This window comes from Schistocerca gregaria, chromosome 1 (assembly GCF_023897955.1).
Source record: "Schistocerca gregaria isolate iqSchGreg1 chromosome 1, iqSchGreg1.2, whole genome shotgun sequence".
Taxonomy (NCBI): Eukaryota; Metazoa; Arthropoda; class Insecta; order Orthoptera; family Acrididae; genus Schistocerca; species Schistocerca gregaria.
The window spans coordinates 536,373,510-536,393,066 of NC_064920.1; the positions used below are offsets into that span (position 1 = coordinate 536,373,510).

General features: G+C 40.9%; 2 protein-coding genes across 4 annotated transcripts in view; one reads left to right on the top strand and one right to left on the bottom strand.

Moving 5' to 3' along the window:
• The window catches only part of LOC126355378 (glutaminase kidney isoform, mitochondrial), a 136,074-nt gene extending 117,525 nt beyond the window's left edge, over nt 1-18,549 (top strand). For all 3 annotated transcript variants that reach the window (XM_050005683.1, XM_050005676.1, XM_050005691.1), the window contains one exon: nt 17,411-18,549. In XM_050005683.1, the coding sequence (XP_049861640.1) occupies nt 17,411-17,555 (145 nt within the window). In that variant the 3' untranslated portion in view covers nt 17,556-18,549. The remainder of the gene's footprint in view (nt 1-17,410) is intronic.
• The window catches only part of LOC126355399 (phospholipase ABHD3), an 85,026-nt gene continuing 84,008 nt past the window's right edge, over nt 18,540-19,557 (bottom strand). The window contains exon 10 of the transcript XR_007565500.1: nt 18,540-18,944. The gene's annotated coding sequence lies outside the window, so the exon portion shown is untranslated. The remainder of the gene's footprint in view (nt 18,945-19,557) is intronic.

Genomic DNA, 19,557 nt, shown 5'->3' on the forward strand with positions numbered 1-19,557 from the left:
ATGAGTAATTCAAGGCGGCAGGGGCATGACTGGAAGCTCCATCTCTGTCAGGGTGGCATGTGAAGGCGCGGTGACAGGCTACTGGTCCACATCGTAACCAGGCAGCCAGTGGAGGTGGATTATGCGTTGGCCAGCCCAGGAGTAGAGGTGTGGGGAGGGGTGCAGAGGGCGAGTGTGCCTGTCCCTAATGCAGATCAAACCATCTGAGGAGATGAACACATGAACTCTTGATGGATTGCACTCTCGGGGGAGAGACGCTATGCCCTATCTTGACATCTAGTTCCTCGTTGAGTGTCGAGTCTGCAGTGTCTGTACAGAGCACGAGCACATGGTCATCAAAAGCAACAATCGACACATCATCGACATGGTTAGATGGTACATTGCAGCGCAAGTTGAAAGTCGGGGAGCAAGTCTCTCCAGTAGATGAAACAATCAAAACCTGCACCTGGGGCTGACGATGACATGCTTGGGAAACCCGCGAACTGTGGTGACGAATCATCAGAAGGAGAAGACCCTAACATGGGATGAGCTAACTCATTATTGAGCTCGGTAATGGAAAATTCGTCCAGATGGTCCGATTGGGATGGCAGAGGTTGCATCAGAGTTGACGAAAGCAGGCTTCAGCATGTGTTGCGAAACGGTCTGCAGGCGATCTTTAACCATAATGTTGAACATCATCTCACCCCTCCAGAGTACTTCAAAGGGGCTGAGTTATGGGGATTGCAGGGGTTGTCTAACGGAATCATCCCTGAACATAACGTGGGAGCATGTGTTGAGTGAGGTTAGCATGTAAGTATCCAGCGAGGAATGACTGACAGGGGGGTGTAGCCATGCATGTCTAAAGTGGGTGCGTATTCTACTAATAAAGTCTGGGGAGGTGGGGAAATCCTCGGGTGCTTGAGGCAGGGTAAGTTCCCCAGGTAGAACCGGGTTCTCGCCAAAACAAATTCGGAGATGGTTCCCAGGAAGTCAGGTTTAAAGGTCGAACAGAGACTGAGTAATACCCTAGGAAGCACCTCAGACAAGAGGCAGTCATGGCACCTGAGTGCTGTTTTAAGGGTGCTTTGCAGTTAGTAGGCTGTTGTATGAATTTTTTTAATACCACAAAGGTAACATAGAATTGTGAAAAGTGCAGACTCGAACTGTCGACCCTGATCAGTGGTGATGGTGATCCATGATGAGACGAAACCCTTGGCCACAGTTCAGGTTCTGCTGTGATGCTGGGTAAAGGAACAGCTTCCACCCATTGAGACATGTGGTTGATTGTGGAGAGGATATATCTGTGGCCCTCTGATGGTGGCAGAGGGCCGATAAGGTCTATATGTACATGATAAAAATGTCCTTGCGGAATGTCAAACTTGCTGGGAGAGGGGGGGGGGGGGGAGGGGGGAGGGAGGTGTGTGGTGTCCGATTTTGTTGCATTTGCAGGAAATGATGCAGCTGTGTGCCCAGGTCTGACAGTCCTGCTTAACATTTTTCCATACAAAACGTTCGGTGATGAGGCATGTGGTGGTGCGGACACCAAGGTGGGCGAGGTTTTGCAACGTATTGAAGGCTTGTCGGCACAACGTTGGAGGGAGCAACGGCCGCAAAGTGTCTGTAGAAGAGTTGCACCACACTTCGTCTGAAACACCAGGGAACTTGGCTTTGGTAAACACAAGCTATGTCTGCAGATCTGTGAGGAGAGCTTGAGGAGCTTGAGATTGCTCGTCAGAGGCCTGGAGAGCAGAAAGGTCGGATAAATCAATGATGCTTGAGACAGTATTGATTCGCAAAAAGAAATCAGCAGGGATGTTTCCCGTGCCTTTGATGTAGCATATGTCCATAGTAAATTGAGAGACCAGGTCGAAGAGGGGGAATTGCCGAGGGGGTGGGTCCTTGGGAGGGTTGCAGAAGGCGTCCGCCAATGGTTTATGGTCAGTAAGGATGAAGAAAGAACGGCCCTCACTGTCAGGGCGAAAGTGTTTGATCCTTGATAGACCGCCAGAAGTTCTCTTGTCGCCTTTGCATTGCTGTAATACTGCCCTGACCGCGATGTCGCTGGCGTCCATAGTGATGAACAACTCGGCAGATGGATTGGGCTGGGCGAGTATGACGGCGTGAGTTAACACTATCTTTAGAGCCCTGAAGGCCTCTAGCATAGGTTCAGTCCAAAGGACTGGCTTAAGGCCCAAAGTTTGTTTGCCGAACAGCGAGACCGTCAGCGGAGTCTGCACAGTGGTGGCAGAAGGTAGATGTCGGCAGTAATAATTTATAGTACCCATGAAACGTCACAGTTCTTTGTACATAACCAGGGGTGGCAATGATGTGATAACCTGCACGCAGGATTTGGGAGGCTGTAGTCCGTCTGTAGAGATGGTGTAACCCAAAAATGTCACAGAAGACTGGTGCAATTGGAATTTATCTTTGTTGACCTTGACACCGTTGGAGTTTGAGGTCTGGAGGACCTAGGATAAATGATCTTCATGGCCCTCAGTCGACTTGCTGAAAATCAGGACGTCATCCAGGTATGCAAAGCAGAACTCGAACTGTCATAAGATTGAGTCAATGAAATGTTGCCACAATTGTGCCGCATTCTTTAAGCCGAATGGCATGAAGTTGTATTGGAACAAACCAAGTGGCATGATGATAGCTGTCTTTGGAATGTCTTCTGTCGCTACAGGAATAGTGATATTTACAGTCAATCACACTGAATATTGTGGCGCCCAATAACATGTGGGTGAAATTGTTTATGTTGGGCACTGGGTAATTGTCCATGACGGTATGAGCATTTAAGCATCTGTAATCACCACACATTTGAAAAGAACCATTGTGTTTGGTGATGAGGTGGATCGGTGAAGACCAATTGCTGTCTGATGGTGTAGAATGCCGGCCTTCAGAAGTTTGTGAATTTGCTGCCAGGCCATACGCAACTTAATGGGGTTGAGGCGTCTAACGTTGTGCCTAATAGGATGGTTGGCAATGGTAATTATCTTGTGTGTCATTCCATCAGTGATGGAAGAGACTGAGAACTGCACACGATGCTGACATGAAGTTTTGGGATGAGTGGGGTGCAATGAGGTGTAGCCATTAGCGTGAGTGGGAAAAGGCAGTACGAAAGTCACATGCCTATTACATGAGCACAGCTTGCGCTTGTTGGGAGAGGTCAGCTGCATGCGCAGCATGGAGTGGATTGGGGTGCGCAGCAACTGTCTGTTATTAGCTTTGTGTTGAGTAACCAACATGGGTGAGAGAGGCATTGGCATTGGGCGGGGAATGGTGACGGCTGCCAAATCATGTGGCTGGTGCACAAGAGAGGGGGAATGTTTACCAACATGCGGGGTGGATGCCTGTGTGGTGCACATGTTCGCTTCGTGCGCGCAACTGTCATTAGAAGCACCGTTTCAAAAACATGGCACAACACATAGCGGGTGTGTGGTGAGTGCAGAGATTACTGGACGTGAATCGTCACACGCAGTGAATGTTTTTGAACTAATCTGATGAGTGTCTGTGCTGGTGTCTGCTGATGAAGGTCAGTCAGGTGAAGGAACTGTGAATTGCAGTTGCAGCAGCAAGGTACGAGCTGCGGTGAGCTTGTTGAAAGTGTGAGCAATGCATCGTTTCAACTCATCATTTTGCTGACAGAGATGCGCCGCTGCATCGTACTCTGACAGTAGATTAGTGACGCAGGTCACAATTTTGTCTGCGAGGGTGGGGCACTCATGAACCAAATCACATGTCGCGATGGAAACGGAACGATGAGCATAAGTGCCCGAGTATGGTATCCGAGTGTCAGAAGGGTGGTGTAGCACTGAACCTTGGACTATGTTAGGGAAGAGTTGTAATTGGACACAAAATCCATACCGAGCATTGGTTCGTTAATGTCGGCGATGTAAAAAGTCCACGGGAAACGTAGAGAAGGAGATAGATGCACCATAACTTTAGCAGAGCTGACAGTTTGTAAAGTTGATTCGTTGACAGTGTGTAGAAGCAACTTCATTGGTGAAAAAATGGGAGGAGGCAATGATGTAGGTACGATGGACATGTCAGCACCTGTGTCGATTAGGAAAACAAGCTGTGATGAAATGTCGGTCATGTCTAAACGAACGCTCAGCCAAGAGGATGAGTGGACGGAGTGCAATTTTTGAGGAAACCTGTGAAGTTCCCCGCAGGACTCGGCATCTTTTAGATCCTGTGGTCAGCGTTTGGGTGCTGGCAAGGTAATCTGCACTTCTTGGCCTCATCCCCAAAAATCTTTTGGTACCAGCAGTACAAATGAGCTGGGTGTGGCGGTGGTGGTGATTGTGACAGCAGAGGAGGTTTGTCCTCGTTGATCTAATCCAGAATGTAAACTGGGATGTATGGTGCGTGTGCAATTCTTGAGTGTTTGGAAAGAGGAGAGAGCGAATGAGTACTGCCCAGGAGTGTAGATGGTGTGGAAACAGAATGAGCCCTGCCTCTGCCCGCAGACAGCCTGTAAACAGGCGGTGTAGTGCCAACCAGTGGTGGGAGGTGTACTAGTTGTTTTTGTTGCAGTAGTGCATACAGCTGATCTGTGATGTGAAGGCAAGACCTGATAGACTCGAAGGAGTGCAATAGCAGGTGTATCTGCAGGTCGGTAGGTAACTTGGCAGACCACATCGCCCACTGGGTAACGTCCGGCATTGTGTCTTCACTCACAAGTAGCTGAAGGCGGCGCCAGAGTTGTGACAGAGTACAGTCTCCCAGGTGTTCCTCATACAGGATCTTGATTATTAATTCCTGTGGCGAGCAGAGGTGTCGGTCCAATGTTGTCTTTTTGGCGAACTCGTATTTTGGTGGTGGCAGAAGTGAAAGGAGGAGTTCACAAATTAAATCTGAGTGGTCGTGGAGGTGTGTAATGAGACATAGAAATTTAGAGTTGTCATCAGTCACCTGATGTAACTCAAAAAGGTGCTCCACAAACGCAAACCATGAAACAGGGTTGTCCTCGTATAAAGGAGGTAGCTTCAGCACACAGCCGGGGAGGGGGTTTGGCGTATCTTGGAAGGCCCGTGGTAGGATAGGCTGTCCTGTAACTCAGCACTACTGGTGTGGCCCAAACAATGGCCAGTTGCAATGTCCCTGATGAGTCACGGAAGCATGACACAGCAGGCGCGGTCGGTACCATGGGAACGAATGGGTGAGCGGTGCATGAAGTAGGCCCGTAAACTGGACTGGAAGTTACAGGCACAGTACTTAAATTATCCACCTCAGAAATGATGCAGAAGGCCAGCGTGGCAGCACAGGTGGTACTGAGGAAGGAGCGAGTGGATGTATGATCCGAACCGAGGCCCCCATGAGTGAGGGGGTGGGGGGGGTTTGGTACTTGGTGTTGGTGTGGCAGCAGCGAGAGTATTCTGTGCGCATTGGAGACACACCCAGTGGGGTAGGATCATAAATCACTGGTGAAACCTGCTGGCGGTCACATTGTCATGGTACAACATTCCTAGATGGCGAAGCGCCGTCAGGTGTGCTCGAACCCACGTGGCCAAGAAACTGGGTGACAGATCTGGTGGTTAAGCCTGGTGAAAAAAAATGCCCATTATTAAATTGTGAGGAAGGTAAAACTGGTGTAGAGGATCAAAGTACATGTGCATATTTGGGTCGCTTTGAACACATGATTCTGGAAATCGTCCACTTCACCTTTCACATGTTGGCATGCACAGTCCAGCGACATGAAACCTGAGTCTATTGTTTGAGGTAATAGCATAAAACTCGGCCGTTGCAGACTGCAAGGTTTGTGGTTAACTTTGTTGGAGATTTCAAATCACTGTCCATTAGAAGTGAAACAACCATTGGCAGGGGATTGGAGTGGCCTAGTTGTAGTAGCTGAGCCCTGAGCCTCCAAATCCTGGTATAAAACGTTGGGTGAGGCAGCCATAGCATCGAACGTAAAACCTGTTAATTCTACATGGCTGGTACAGAAGACGTAGAAGCTTCGGGGTCACCAATATGGGGAAACGGGAATATGGATAACTGTATACACAACAAACTGTTCCTCTAAATGTCTATACATACATATATTTCAGCACAAAGAAAGATACACATGTACACTGTACAAGGTACAAAGGCTGACTGGAACATGAACATGGCGGCTTGTCAGAGCAGATAGAGTTCAAAGATGATGGCTTTACGTGGTCGATGTGACCTATGGACGCCACAACTTTATTACTAGGTCTGCATCATTTACCAGTCATGACTGGACAGACTGCATCAGCATTACATATGTAAGATTTGGATACAATTTTATACAACATACAGAAACGTATTCACAATAAGGGCAGATATAACATATTAAGACACTATTATTTTGTCCATTCACTTTGGTCAATATTGAAAAATTCCCCAACAGAATATAATGGGTGTTCTTTCAAGTCCTGTACAATTGTCCTTCTGAACAGTCCTAGTGGCAAAGACTGCACTTCTCGGTCCAGTGTATTGAACATTTTTAGCGCTACCGTTGGAAAACTGTCTTGTGTTCCAGTCAGTCGACAACTTGGTACTTCAATGTTCCTCTTGTTGTGGATGACCTGATTAAGAATGTCTTTCCTCATGCTGAAATCACCTTGGTTTTCCTTTACAGGCATAGAAATACATTTTGGCTGAATACTGTCTTTATCCCTAACCTGGTTTTGCAGTGCTCCTGTTTTTTACTTGATGTAATAATCCTGACAGGTTTTTTTTGGACATTAACACCTTACAACCTACAGTGTATCGCCATAACAGCAGACCATAATTACTATGGCTATGAAAGTGTGCATAATAAACTGTTAATAGGTACTGGTCAGGTAATACACCTTTTAGTTTTTTTAGCAGATATATAATGCGAGAGAGATTGGAACACACACACATTCTATGTGAATGTTCATTGTCAGTTTGCCGTCTGCCATGAAGCCTAGTAGTTTGACAGCCTCCATGTCATCCTGGCAACCGACATTGCTGAGACTGCATATCATGTGTTGTTTTTTTTCCTGACTCATTTTTATTTTATTTTCGATGAACTCTTTAATGCTTTCAAAGAGTACATATGCTGCCAACAGAACTCGTTCAGCCATTTTCCCTTTGGCAAAGAGTGTGGTATCATCAGCAAACTGTAGAATGTCATAGGTACAACTTATACTATTGACATAGATAAGAAACAGGAGACGTCCCATGACGGATCCCTGAGGTACACCATGCTCCAATTTTTGCTCTTTGGAGATTACTCCATGCACTAATACTATTTGTCTTTGGTGCTTCATGTGCTCCACGTTTCTGCATCTTCAGTTCAATAAAACTTGAGCTTATTAATCAGTATCTTGTGTGAGATGCAATCAAATGCCTAGCTCAAGTCGCAGAATGTCAACCCACACTCTCTCTATCTTCAAACCCCTCCCTTATCTTTGTGATTAAGTCCAGCACTGCTGTAACTGTTGACTTTCCCTTGCGAAAACCATGCCGTGTGTCCTAAAAGAGTTTATTGTTTTCAAAGTAATTTTGTATCTTTAGCAAGAATGGTTATTATTGAAATAGGTCTGAAGCTGGACGCTTTGCATGCGCCACATTTTTTGTAGACTGGTACTGTCCGTGCCACCTTCAGGAAATCTGGGAATATGCCAAAGATAAACAGTTGTTAATTACTGTGGCTAGTGGCAGAGCAAGCTCTGGTATTATTTTCTTCAGTACTGTGCAGGGCACACCATAGATATCTGGACACTCTGAACACTTATAGGACATCTCTATTTTTGCAAGGTCCTCAGGGTGTATTTCCTCCCAGTTTTTGAATGTGCAGCTTACACTTTTTATATTGCCTGTGGGATCTAAGCCAGAAACTGGAGATTTATTTCAAGTAATTTCCACTACGCTCACAATGTACTGGTTGAAGACATCAGGGCTACCGGAATTTAAGATGGAAGTAGGTTTCTTCCTGTGCTCATTTACCATATTCCATGCTAGTTTACATGGATTATGAGCCTCTTTAATGAACTTCTCATTGTGTTTCTTTTTTGCATCCTTCACTGCCTTTCTGTAGATGTTTTTGGCTCTTAAATAGTTACAGTGAAGCAGGTTTTTAGTTGGAAGATCTATGGCTGTTTTCATATAGTCTCTGAATATTTTGATGATGCATTGTAATTTCTTTAGCTCAGATGTATGCCATATAAGGTTTGGAACAGACATTCAAATGAGTCATTGGACCCCATTTCTGCAAGCTTCTGTTGCCAGTTTACACTAGATAGTGCTCCTTTAAGGTCATTAAATCTTTCTTCTTTGGTAACCCTTTTACTGAATGTGTAACTTGAGTGCCAAGTGATTGGTTGCAATTTACTTTTTCTCTCCATACTAAGCTCCTGTGGTCTGGAATCATTGGTTCAGTTACATTGATATTATATTCCCAAGTACTGAGGTTGGTGACAACTGTGTCTAAACATGCAACACCTCTTGTTGGGAGTTGCTTTGCTACAAACAACCCATAGCTGTTCATTAAATTCATGAGAACCTCTCTTTAGTACTTCCACTTCCTATGTGTATGTCTAAGTCACCACACAATGTGAGTTTAGGCTTAAGGCGTGTAAGGTAAGATAAACAGATATCCATGAGTTCAATAAAGTTTTCAAAGTTACTATCAGGTGAATGATATACAGAGATAACAGTGAGCTCTATGTTTGGTAACATTAATGCAGCTAGTTCAAGATCCACATCTGTACAAAAGTTTTTTAAATCAATTTCCTTTAGACTAAGATTTTTGTTTCCATATATGGTATAGTTCTATACCATGAATTTTCCATATCCAAATACTCAACGGATTTGTAATAGTCACCCTCTGCTTCAGTCAACCAGTGCTCACAGATACATAAAACATCTGGTTTCACTTCTTCGACAAAGAACAATAAAAGGTCCACCTCAGTTCTTAAGCACTGTAGGTTTGCACTTGCTACAACTAGTGGATATTAGTGTTATCACTAGTGTTATTTTTATCTGATAGTCCATGGTCCCGATTTTTAATTTCAGATTTATTTTACTGGGGCATTGGTTGATCTCCGGGATAAAAAACGCCTTATTACAACATTCTTGGGCCATATGGCAGTGTCCATTAGCTTATCTTTTAGATGAAAGTCGACACCAATTTTGAAGCTGTTGTTCACACCCTTAGTTTCTAGTTTCTCTACTTGAAGGTTGTTGTAACCTGGACAGATTTTCTCCAGAAATCTGATTACATTTTGAGTTGTTGTGCCATTTTTCACTTTTCCTAAATCAAATCATGCTCTTTTCTCTCCAAATAGTACTCCTTGCTCACCACCTGTGCCTATTATCAGATTTTTGCTGTCCCTGACACTTGTACTTCTGACTGAACTTATGGAAGATGACTGGTGTGTAGGTCTTCCTTTCTCTACATGTTTCTTAAGTGCCATATTATATAGTATTTTTGGGTTTTCATGTACAGTCTGAGTCATTTCATGCATGTTGATGGTTTGTTGTTCTGCTGTAGCAGACTAGAATTGCTCCTCTATCAGTTCTTTTCCTGTAATGAACCTCACCAGTCTGCATTTGTATTGGGTGTCATAATGCTATTTTATTGTTTAGCTTTCATTTTGTCAAGGGAAGTATTGTTCACACATCGATGTTGCATTGCTCCATGGATTCTTGGCTATATATTATCACTATTTAAATGTTTTGACCCTCCTAGAGTTACAGAAGTGTTGTTTACGTGTCCATCCTCGGTTTGTTTTCGAATACATGTGGAAAGTTGTGTTGTACCCTTATTTGATTTTTGAGTATTTGAATTAGAGCTTTGTGTTACAAACTCAATAATCAGTTCTTGATTTTCATGTAAGCATTTAGTGTGGGCCATTTTTAGCAGTAAATACAATGTTTTTCTGCACTTTTCGACCTCTTTCTTTACCTTTTTTTTTTTAAAAAAAAATATGATAGCCGTATCAGACATGACGCTAGGTTTTCTAATCTAGAATTTGAGATCATCAAAATGAAGATGGTTCATATATGTTCCATTAATGTAGATTCCTTCTTTATTTTTCCAGTGTAAGGATTTGAAAACTTCCTCTAGAATTAACGAGAATAGTTTCTGTTGCGATGTGGTTTGAATATTAAAGGCAAAATGCATAATTACTGAACAACTGTATTCATAACTCACCGTACAAAAAATAATGCACAACTAAGAACAACAGACTCGGAAACATATGTATTGCAACATCTTTGTCACCAAAGATGTTATATGTCACTAAAATTTCGATCTCAACATGCCCCCTAATTTTTATACACAACTGTAAATTAAAAACTGAGGCATACGTTCTTGGTTCCAGGACTGAAGTCCTTCAACATATTTCTCATGCTTTAGTGCAGAAAGAGCCATCATTAGTACATCTACCATCATATCTTCTGATGGCTGATATACTTGTCGAGCTTGATATATGAAGTCTCACAGTCAGTTTCCCTTTCATTTGTTGTTCTGACTACAATGTTCCAGATATAATTTTTCATTTTCACAGGTGACCTGGTTTCATCATATATTGTCTCAAATCATTCTTGATGATATGGACCATGTAATGCATCATTGACAATTGACCTCTGTTACATTTGAAGTGAAGTTCATATTATGAATTGAAACATCTGGCACAAACTGTTGAGCAAGTGTGATGCTTGAAGAATTATTGTCTTCATCTCATGATAAGTCATCAACAGAGATGAATATTTGGTCTGTAGTGATTGGACAACTGTCTTCTTTAATGCCATAGAATGATTCACCATCTGACAATGGCTCTGATTGAGTGTGTGTATTAACATAGAAATCCGCTCGAATGGAATTCATGTTGATGCCTCCTTTTTGGTGATGAACTGGTTTGTCTTCATAGAAGTCCACATAAGTTTGTTTGGCTCACAAGTGTCATGACCAAGGAACTTCACATCTATTGATATGTGAATCCTGTGATCTCTCAGTACCTACACTTGACAGGTTTTAGAACAGTTGGAATAGCCTACCAAAATCCCTCCTATGCCTTTAGGATGAAACTTCCCTTGGTTTGGCAGTTTATCCAGGATGACTGCCTTTTGACCAGATGTATGAAGATGAGATACATCAGGTTTTCCCTTTAGCCACCACTCATATGGAGTGCCATCAGAGAGAAGCAATGATTTCAGATTAGTTAGCTGCGTAGATTACTTTGGCTTAAAATGATATGGTAGTCCTGATTCAAGCAGCATGCAATGAGCCCCTTTAACCAACGAATGGTGTTTTCATTTGGTGACATCATTTTGCTGCAGTGTATATGGAACCGTTAGACATTACTGTATTCCTGATATTTCGAGGATGGAGTCCATTATTTCATTGCAGTACTCAACTAGGTTTCTCAATTCAAAAAAAAATGTTGACAACTTCTCCTTGATGTTGGAGGAAATAGACTTGAAACCATCTGCTATGGTAATCTATAAACATCTCAAAATATCTTGCACCAACTTGAGATGTTTCATCCAATGGCCCACCCACATCTGAATGGATTAATTCCAGAAGACCATTTGAGTTCCCTGCTCATTTAGTGATGATAATGGACATGATTTTTCCTTCAAGAAACATAGTTTATTTAGTGAGATCGATGTGACTGAATATCACAGCTATCACATACTCATTTTTGAGCATCTTCATTGTATCTCATGAGTTCAAGTGGCCTAATTGACAATGCAGATGTACATATAACTTTTTTTGTAACTTTTGGCACAGCAGTAATACATACCTTTTGATGATTTTCCTGTAAATAAAGCAAGTCACCAACTCTGCTTGCAATCCATTTGACTTTACCTTTAGTATCTCATGCAACTGCATGAGTTTTGTCAAATGTCACTGTGTAGTTGTTATCCACAACCTTTGCCACCGAAATGAGATTGGCTACAAGCTTCGACAAGTATAAAGTATTTTTCAGGATTATGGGGCTGGCACCACTGGCTGTGTTTGCAATGCGTGTCACCTTTAGCTGTTATTTGTGTAGCACTGTTGTCTGTAAACACTGAATTCTCTTCCGTTTCTGCCACATGTGTGAACCCTTTTGAATTGTTGCACATGTCTGATGTGCAACCATTGTCTTTGGCCAAAAAATGTTGTAATCACAAAACTTTTTAGCTAGCCATTCGTAGTGGAACATCAATGAGCTTTGTCGACAATGCTTGCAGCTTGCACACTTAATTTCTTTTGGGAGAAAAAAAAACACTCATCTCCTTTGTGTTGCTTCATTTTACAAAAACTGCATTTGTACAGTGATTTTTCCTTTTTTTATTTTTGTTTGAATTTGTCACTGTATTCACAAAACTTTTTGACTTGGTCATGAAATGTTTACTCAGTCTAATGAACATTGCGACACTCACACTTTTACTGTGTTTCTGAATACTTGCATTGTGCTCTTTCAAGATTTTTACTTTTAGCTTTTCGGCATCTAGTGAACTGTCACAGGATTCAGTAGCACATCTAAAATTGTTGTAGCTATCTGGTAGACTGAAGAGCAGTGTTATTGGCATAGAGCACCAGTTATTGACAATAGAGCACCATTTATATCAACATACATTGCTTGTAACTTGTCCACAGCATCAAAGTATTCAGTAAGATGTTGTGTCACATCATTACTAGGTTCCTTTTTGTGAAGTATGAGGCATTTGAGCAGGATTGTTTGGTGAGCAGGTCATTTGGATGTATAAAATGATTCTAGTTTAAGTCATACCTGATGTGATGTAGTGCAATTCCTTCCTTTACTTCAACACTGTGGGATGGATGGATAAAATCAAGTCTGCTTTTGCTTTTCTGTTTGTCATTAGCCATGCTTCGTAAGCAGCTTCCACAGCAGAGAGCATTTCACTCTCACCAGTAACTGCATGTTGTGGAATGTCTCCAGAAGTGGATCTCCATGTGTCATTTTTGACAAGAAATGCTTTGATTTGTATTTGACATGTGTTGTAATTAGCACCTGAATTTTTTTCTAGTCAAACTCTGTGTTCAGCTGTCATGTGTGTCGTATTCATCGTGTTAATCAACTTTTTTATTTATGCACTTTTCTGGTTGCGAATTTAAGTGTTCCTCTAATGGCAAAATGTCACCTTTTCCCATTGCATAAGCTGGGCCCATAACCTGTTGGGATGTGGTTTGGAAATACAGGCACGACATGTAATTACTGAACAACTGCATTTATAATTCACTGCATGCAGAATAACGTAGAAATATATTTGGCTGGTTCCCACATCCTGCCTCAGATACACTATGTGCAAACACTTTAAAAAATGTTGTCATATTTGACCATGCAATTTACACTAAACACAGACAGATAGAGTATAAATATCATTCCATTGGTTGGTTGGGGGGGGGGGGGGGGGGGGGGGAGTTGCAAGTAGCTTTAAAATGCCCCTATGAGTGGCAACCTCATTGTATTAATAACCTATATAAGGGTATGGTGGTTCTCTGTGGAATGGGAGAAGAACCATACCAGTCATGGGCTCGTTTTGGCTGGATAAGGGGCACTGCACATTTCCAGGGGCAGATGTGGACTCTGACCACAATCTATTGGTTATGACCTGTAGATTGAAACTGAAGAAACTGCAAAAATGTGGGAAATTAAGGAGATGGGACCTGGATAAACTGAAAGAACCAGAGGTTGTACAAAGTTTCAGGGAGAGCATAAGGGAACAATTGACAGGAATGGGGGAAAGAAATACAGTAGAAGAAGAATGGGTAGCTCTGAGGGATGAAGTAGTGAAGGCAGCAGAGGATAAAGTAGGTAAAAAGACGAGGGCTGCTAGAAATCCTTGGGTAACAGAAGAAATATTGAATTTAATTGATGAAAGGAGAAAATATAAAAATGCAGTAAATGAAGCAGGCAAAAAGGAATAGAAACGTCTCAAAAATGAGATCGACAGGAAGTGCAAAATGGCTAAACAGGGATGGATAGAGGACAAATGTAAGGATGTAGAAGCTTATCTCACTAGGGGTAAGATAGATACTGCCTACAGGAAAATTAAAGAGACCTTTGGACAGAAGAGAACCACGTGTATGAATATCAAGAGCTCAGATGGCACCCAGTTCTAAGCAAAGAAGGGAAAGCAGAAAGGTGGAAGGAGTGTATAGAAGGTTTATACAAGGGCGATGTACTTGAGGACAATATTATGGAAATGGAAGAGGATGTAGATGAAGACAAAATGGGAGATACGATACTGCGTGAAGAGTTTGACAGAGCACTGAAAGACCTGAGTCGAAACAAGGCCCCCAGAGTAGACAACATTGCATTAGAACTACTGACGGCCTTGGGAGAGCCAGTCATGACAAAACTCTACCAGCTGGTGAGCAAGATGTATGAGACAGGCAAAATACCCTCAGTCTTCAAGAAGAATATAATAATTCCAATCCCAAAGAAAGCAGGTGCTGACAGATGTGAAAATTACTGAACTATCAGTTTAATAAGTCACAGCTGCAAAATACTAATGCGAATTCTTTACAGACGAATGGAAAAACTGGTAGATGCGGTCCTTGGGGAGGATCAGTTTGGATTTCGTAGAAATGTTGGAACACGCGAGGCAATACTGACCTTACGACTTATCTTAGAAGAAAGATTAAGAAAAGGCAAACCTACGTTTCTAGCATTTGTAGACTTAGAGAAAGCTTTTGACAGTGTTGACTGGAATACTCTCTTTCAAATTCTAAAGGTGGCAGGGGTAAAATACAGGGAGCAAAAGACTATTTACAATTTGTACAGAAACCAGATGGCAGTCATAAGAGTCGAGGGGCATGAAAGGGAAGCAGTGGTTGGGAAAGGAGTGAGACAGGGTTGTAGCCTCTCCCCGATGTTATTCAATCTGTATATTGAGCAAGCTGTAAAGGAAACAAAAGAAAAATTTGGAGTAGGTATTAAAATTCATGGAGACGAAGTAAAAACTTTGAGGTTCGCTGATGACATTGTAATTCTGTCAGAGACGGCAAAGGACTTGGAAGAGCAGTTGAACGGAATGGACAGTGTCTTGAAAGGAGGATATAAGATGAACATCAACAAAAGCAAAACTAGGATAATGGAATGTAGTCAAATTAAATCGGGTGATGCTGAGGGAATTAGATTAGGAAATGAGACACTTAAAGTAGTAAAGGAGTTTTGCTATTTAGGAAGTAAAATAACTGATGATGGTCGAAGTAGAGAGGATATAAAATGTAGACTGGCAATGGCAAGGAAAGTGTTTCTGAAGAAGAGAAATTTGTTAACATCGAATATAGATTTATGTATCAGGAAGTCGTTTCTGAAAGTATTTGTTTGGAGTGTAGCCATGTATGGAAGTGAAACATGGACGATAACTAGTTTGGACAAGAAGAGAATAGAAGCTTTCAAAATGTGGTGCTACAGAAGAATACTGAAGATAAGGTTGATAGATCACGTAACTAATGAGGAGGTATTGAATAGGATTGGGGAGAAGAGACGTTTGTGGCACAACTTGACTAGAAGAAGGGATCGGTTGGTAGGACATGTTTTGATGCATCAAGGGATCACAAATTTAGCATTGGAGAGCAGTGTGGAGGGTAAAAATCGTAGAGGGAGACCGAGAGATGAGTACACTAAGCAGATTCAGAAGGATGTAGGTTGCAGTAGGTACTGGGAGATGAAGCAGCTTGCACAGGATAGAGGAGCATGGAGAGCTGCATCAAACCAGTCTCAGGACTGAAGACAACAACAACAACAACAACAACAACAACAACAACAAGGGGCACTGAAAATGAAGGTAGGATTTCTAGAAAGCAACTTTAGAAATGAGTATTCAAATATGTACACATAACCCATGTGCCATCCTGTTCTGTGTTCTCTAGTTCTCTTGTCCCCCCTAACCCCTTTTGCTGGCTGATTTTGGTTTGTAGGATTAGTGAATTTAGAATAATCATCAGTATACTCTTTATTGATATTTCCAGCCTTATATCCATGCTTCTGCATACTGATGGAGCTAACTCTGATCAGGGAACTGGTATGTTTCAAACAAGGCATTCTGTTATAGTTTGCCCACAGAGTCCTTTTGAAATCAATATTGAACCTCTACAGATTATAACAATTTTATTGAGTTTTTTGATGAAGTGTAGGCCATTTGCCAGTTTCTAAGGAAGGTGCTGGTGTTTTTTTCAGGACTTTTGTATAGAAGAACAGTAGGTATTTTTAAAAGTGTAAGATCTATCACAGATACTTCAAAGACATGCTCTATAGTTAGACTTTCAATGAATAGTTCAATTCTTATCAAACAAATACACATGTTACTTCAATAGTAGTAGTTTTTCTACATAAATATACTGTCAAATTAAAACCGTAAAGCACTGTTAGGTTATAGTTTCTTTGGTTGACAAGTGCTCACTGAAGCTCATTACAGATACATGTTTCATCTCATTGGACAACAATATTCAAATAATGGAAAATCCAGGATGGAATGTAACAATATTATGAAAAAGAAAGTTGCTACTCACAACATAGTGGAGATGCTGAGTCACAGATAGGCACAGCAAAAAGACTGACACAAATAAAGCTTTCAGACACTAAGGCCTTTGTCAAAAATAGATGACAGACACTTATACACACACTCAAGCAAATGCAGCTCTCACACATTGTGTGATGGCCTTACTGGCTGAAAGCTTTATTTGTGAAAGTCTTTTTGTTGTGCCTATCTGCGACTCAGCATCCTCACTATATGGGCAGCAATATTTCAATTTCATTTGTCTTATTTGACATGGACTGAAATATTTGATGAATTAGGGTGAAATTTGACTGCTTTGGACTGGCGCATTTAACTGGACACTTACCTTCATGCAGGCAAGACTATGAGGGAACTATCTTCTTCTGTGGCCAGTAAAAATCATGACTTCTTACTTAAACAGTAAGGCTGATATCTCTTTGACGTTTTTGACTCTTGTAACTTTGAATGGATCATGATTTTATTTGAGCTCAGTTTCAGTTCCATTGTCACTGGCTGATTTGTTGTATCTGGGAGTCCGACTACACAAACTCAGTTTGAGGCTACTCCCTTGTTTGCAATAGACAACTCTGAATCCTGTTACTGGCACCACATTTGGTGCTTTGTCCTCAAATTTTGGAGAAGCTGTGAAATTGTTTGGGGACAACAGGTTTTGGCTTCATGCAGACTTCATATTTCCCAGATAACTGCTAGGTTATAATGTTCTGGGCCCCAGCTGGATAATAGTTCTCTTCTTTTACCAATCTTATTTTCCTTTCTGCCGCCATGGTGATAATTTGATACTGCTGCTTGTTTTCTGCTATTATTACCAATTTTTAATTTCAATGAGTTGCTTTCAGTTGTATTGGGAGTGTTGTTTCAGTGCAACTCACAATTTTTAAAATTCTTTTGTGTGATGAAATATGAAGAATATGTTTAATTGGTAAACACTGAATAAAAAAGAACACTTTTGCAGGTGGGGGAACCTCCCAATTGATGAAGCTGAAACATTTGGTCATGCAGAGATTGTTCAGTATCTAAAAGACTGGGAAGCAAATCACGCAAGTAAAACTCAAGACGAGAAACCAGATGCTGTGGCTGCTCCTCCATTGCCACAGTAAATATGTCCATTCCACACATCTCTTCTGTAGAAAGACATAATGGGAAAGTACATTTCTCTAAGAAGATGTATTTAACACTTAAGCTATTGACAATACTATTTAAGAACAAATGTAGATTATAATATATGTGAATTGTTAAGCGACATTGTTTTAAAGTAAGTCTGAAATTTACATGTGTTGTGATTTTCTTCTGCACATTCATATCTGTCAAATATTCTTACAGAATTTCTGTAAGAATCAGAAAGTTTCAGTCCATTGTTGGAAAGCTACACACAGAAAAGTTTAAAAATCTTTGCTTTAGTTTCTGATTCTATATTAAGCATAACTGGAGCACATCCAAACAGCTTCCTTCCTCTACTGTCTCAAAATTTCGTCTAAAAAATGATATATGTTTGTTAACATTTGCTGAATGAAAGTTATAATGCTTATAAAGTACAACTGTTAAAAGGAGCAGTTGCTTCTGTGATATAAAATATAAATTTGGGATTAATGAAGTTTTAAACTGAATTAATAGAATTTGTAGAGCAGTGGACAGCTGTTAAAATACTCATGCCAGAAGAGGTGCTATTCATTTGATGTGCAGCTTTAATGAAACAGATATAATAATGATTTCATTTTACTTTCTATTTTCATTGAAATATTTGAAACAAATGGCTGTGTTAAGAGAATAACTGACATAACATTATTATGGTTATGTAATAAGCTAAATGATATTTTATTTTATTTATTTTTTGTAAGGAGCACAATATTTTGACAAATTCCATGGTTAGAATATGGTTACTTTTATCTGGTCAAAGATAGCAATAAGAAGTCAATTTATGTGATACCATTGAACCCTTTAATTTTATAATTGTTACCAGTGCCGAACTGTCAAGATATTTTATAGAAATGTATGTAACTACTGAAATTTTTAAAATCATCAATAAAGTTTCAGCACAAACTAATGAAGCTGAAAATGATGATTGTGAAAGTGAGAATAAAATATTTCTGTGTACTTTATTTATTTATTACAAAAATATCCATCTTATCCAATTATGCTTTTACTATGAAAACAGCTATTTATTTTCACAGTATGCAAAAATATAATTATGCTTTGAAAGCTATGAAACTATTTCTTGTGATCAAAAAATTAGCGAATAACTTCTCTTTTGAGATACAAATGTGTATTTTAAATATCAACCTAATACATTTTTGACAATATAATGTAATTGGATAGATAAAAAATCTACTTATCAGGCAGCAGTCTAGTGGCTAGCATTGCTACCCCTGGATCACGGGGTCTGGGGTTCAATTTCCAGCCGGGTTGGGGATTTTCTCTGCCCAGGGACTGGGTGTTATCTTCATCATTTCATCATCATCCTCATCATTTGTGACAGTGGCTAGATTTGACTGTGAAAAAAATTGGACTGTCAAAAAATTGGGACTTTGTACGGGCGCTGATGACCACGCAGATGAGCGCCCCACAAATCAAACATAAACATCATCATCATCATCATCATCATCATCAGGCAGTAGTAGAACACACACATAAAAGGAGGAGGTTATAATTATGCAAGCGTTTGGGGCCAGTGGCTCCTTCTTCCAGCAGAAGGGTTGAGGGGGAAGGAAGAGGGGTGAAGGAAAAGGACTGCAGAGATCTAGGAAAAGGGGTGGATTTCAGAAAAGTCACCCAGAACCATGGGAAACTTGCCAGAGGGGATAAGAAGGAAAGACTGATTCTTGGGGACTGCACCAGACAAGATTTGAAAACCTGGGAGCTTAAAGATGGAAGAGAAGATAATATGCAAAACAGATATCACTGCTAAAATGCCATGTATGAGTTAATAAGAGTGAAAAGCTATGTGCATTGTATGTAACAACAGAGGTGGGACAGTGAAAAATAGACAGGTAAGAAAATGAAAGATGTAGAAAACTAAAACAGAGGTAAGAAAGGAGTAGTTACAGTGAAGAAATGCTGAGATGGAAGGAATTAACATAAATGAAGGCCAGGTGGGTCGCTAGA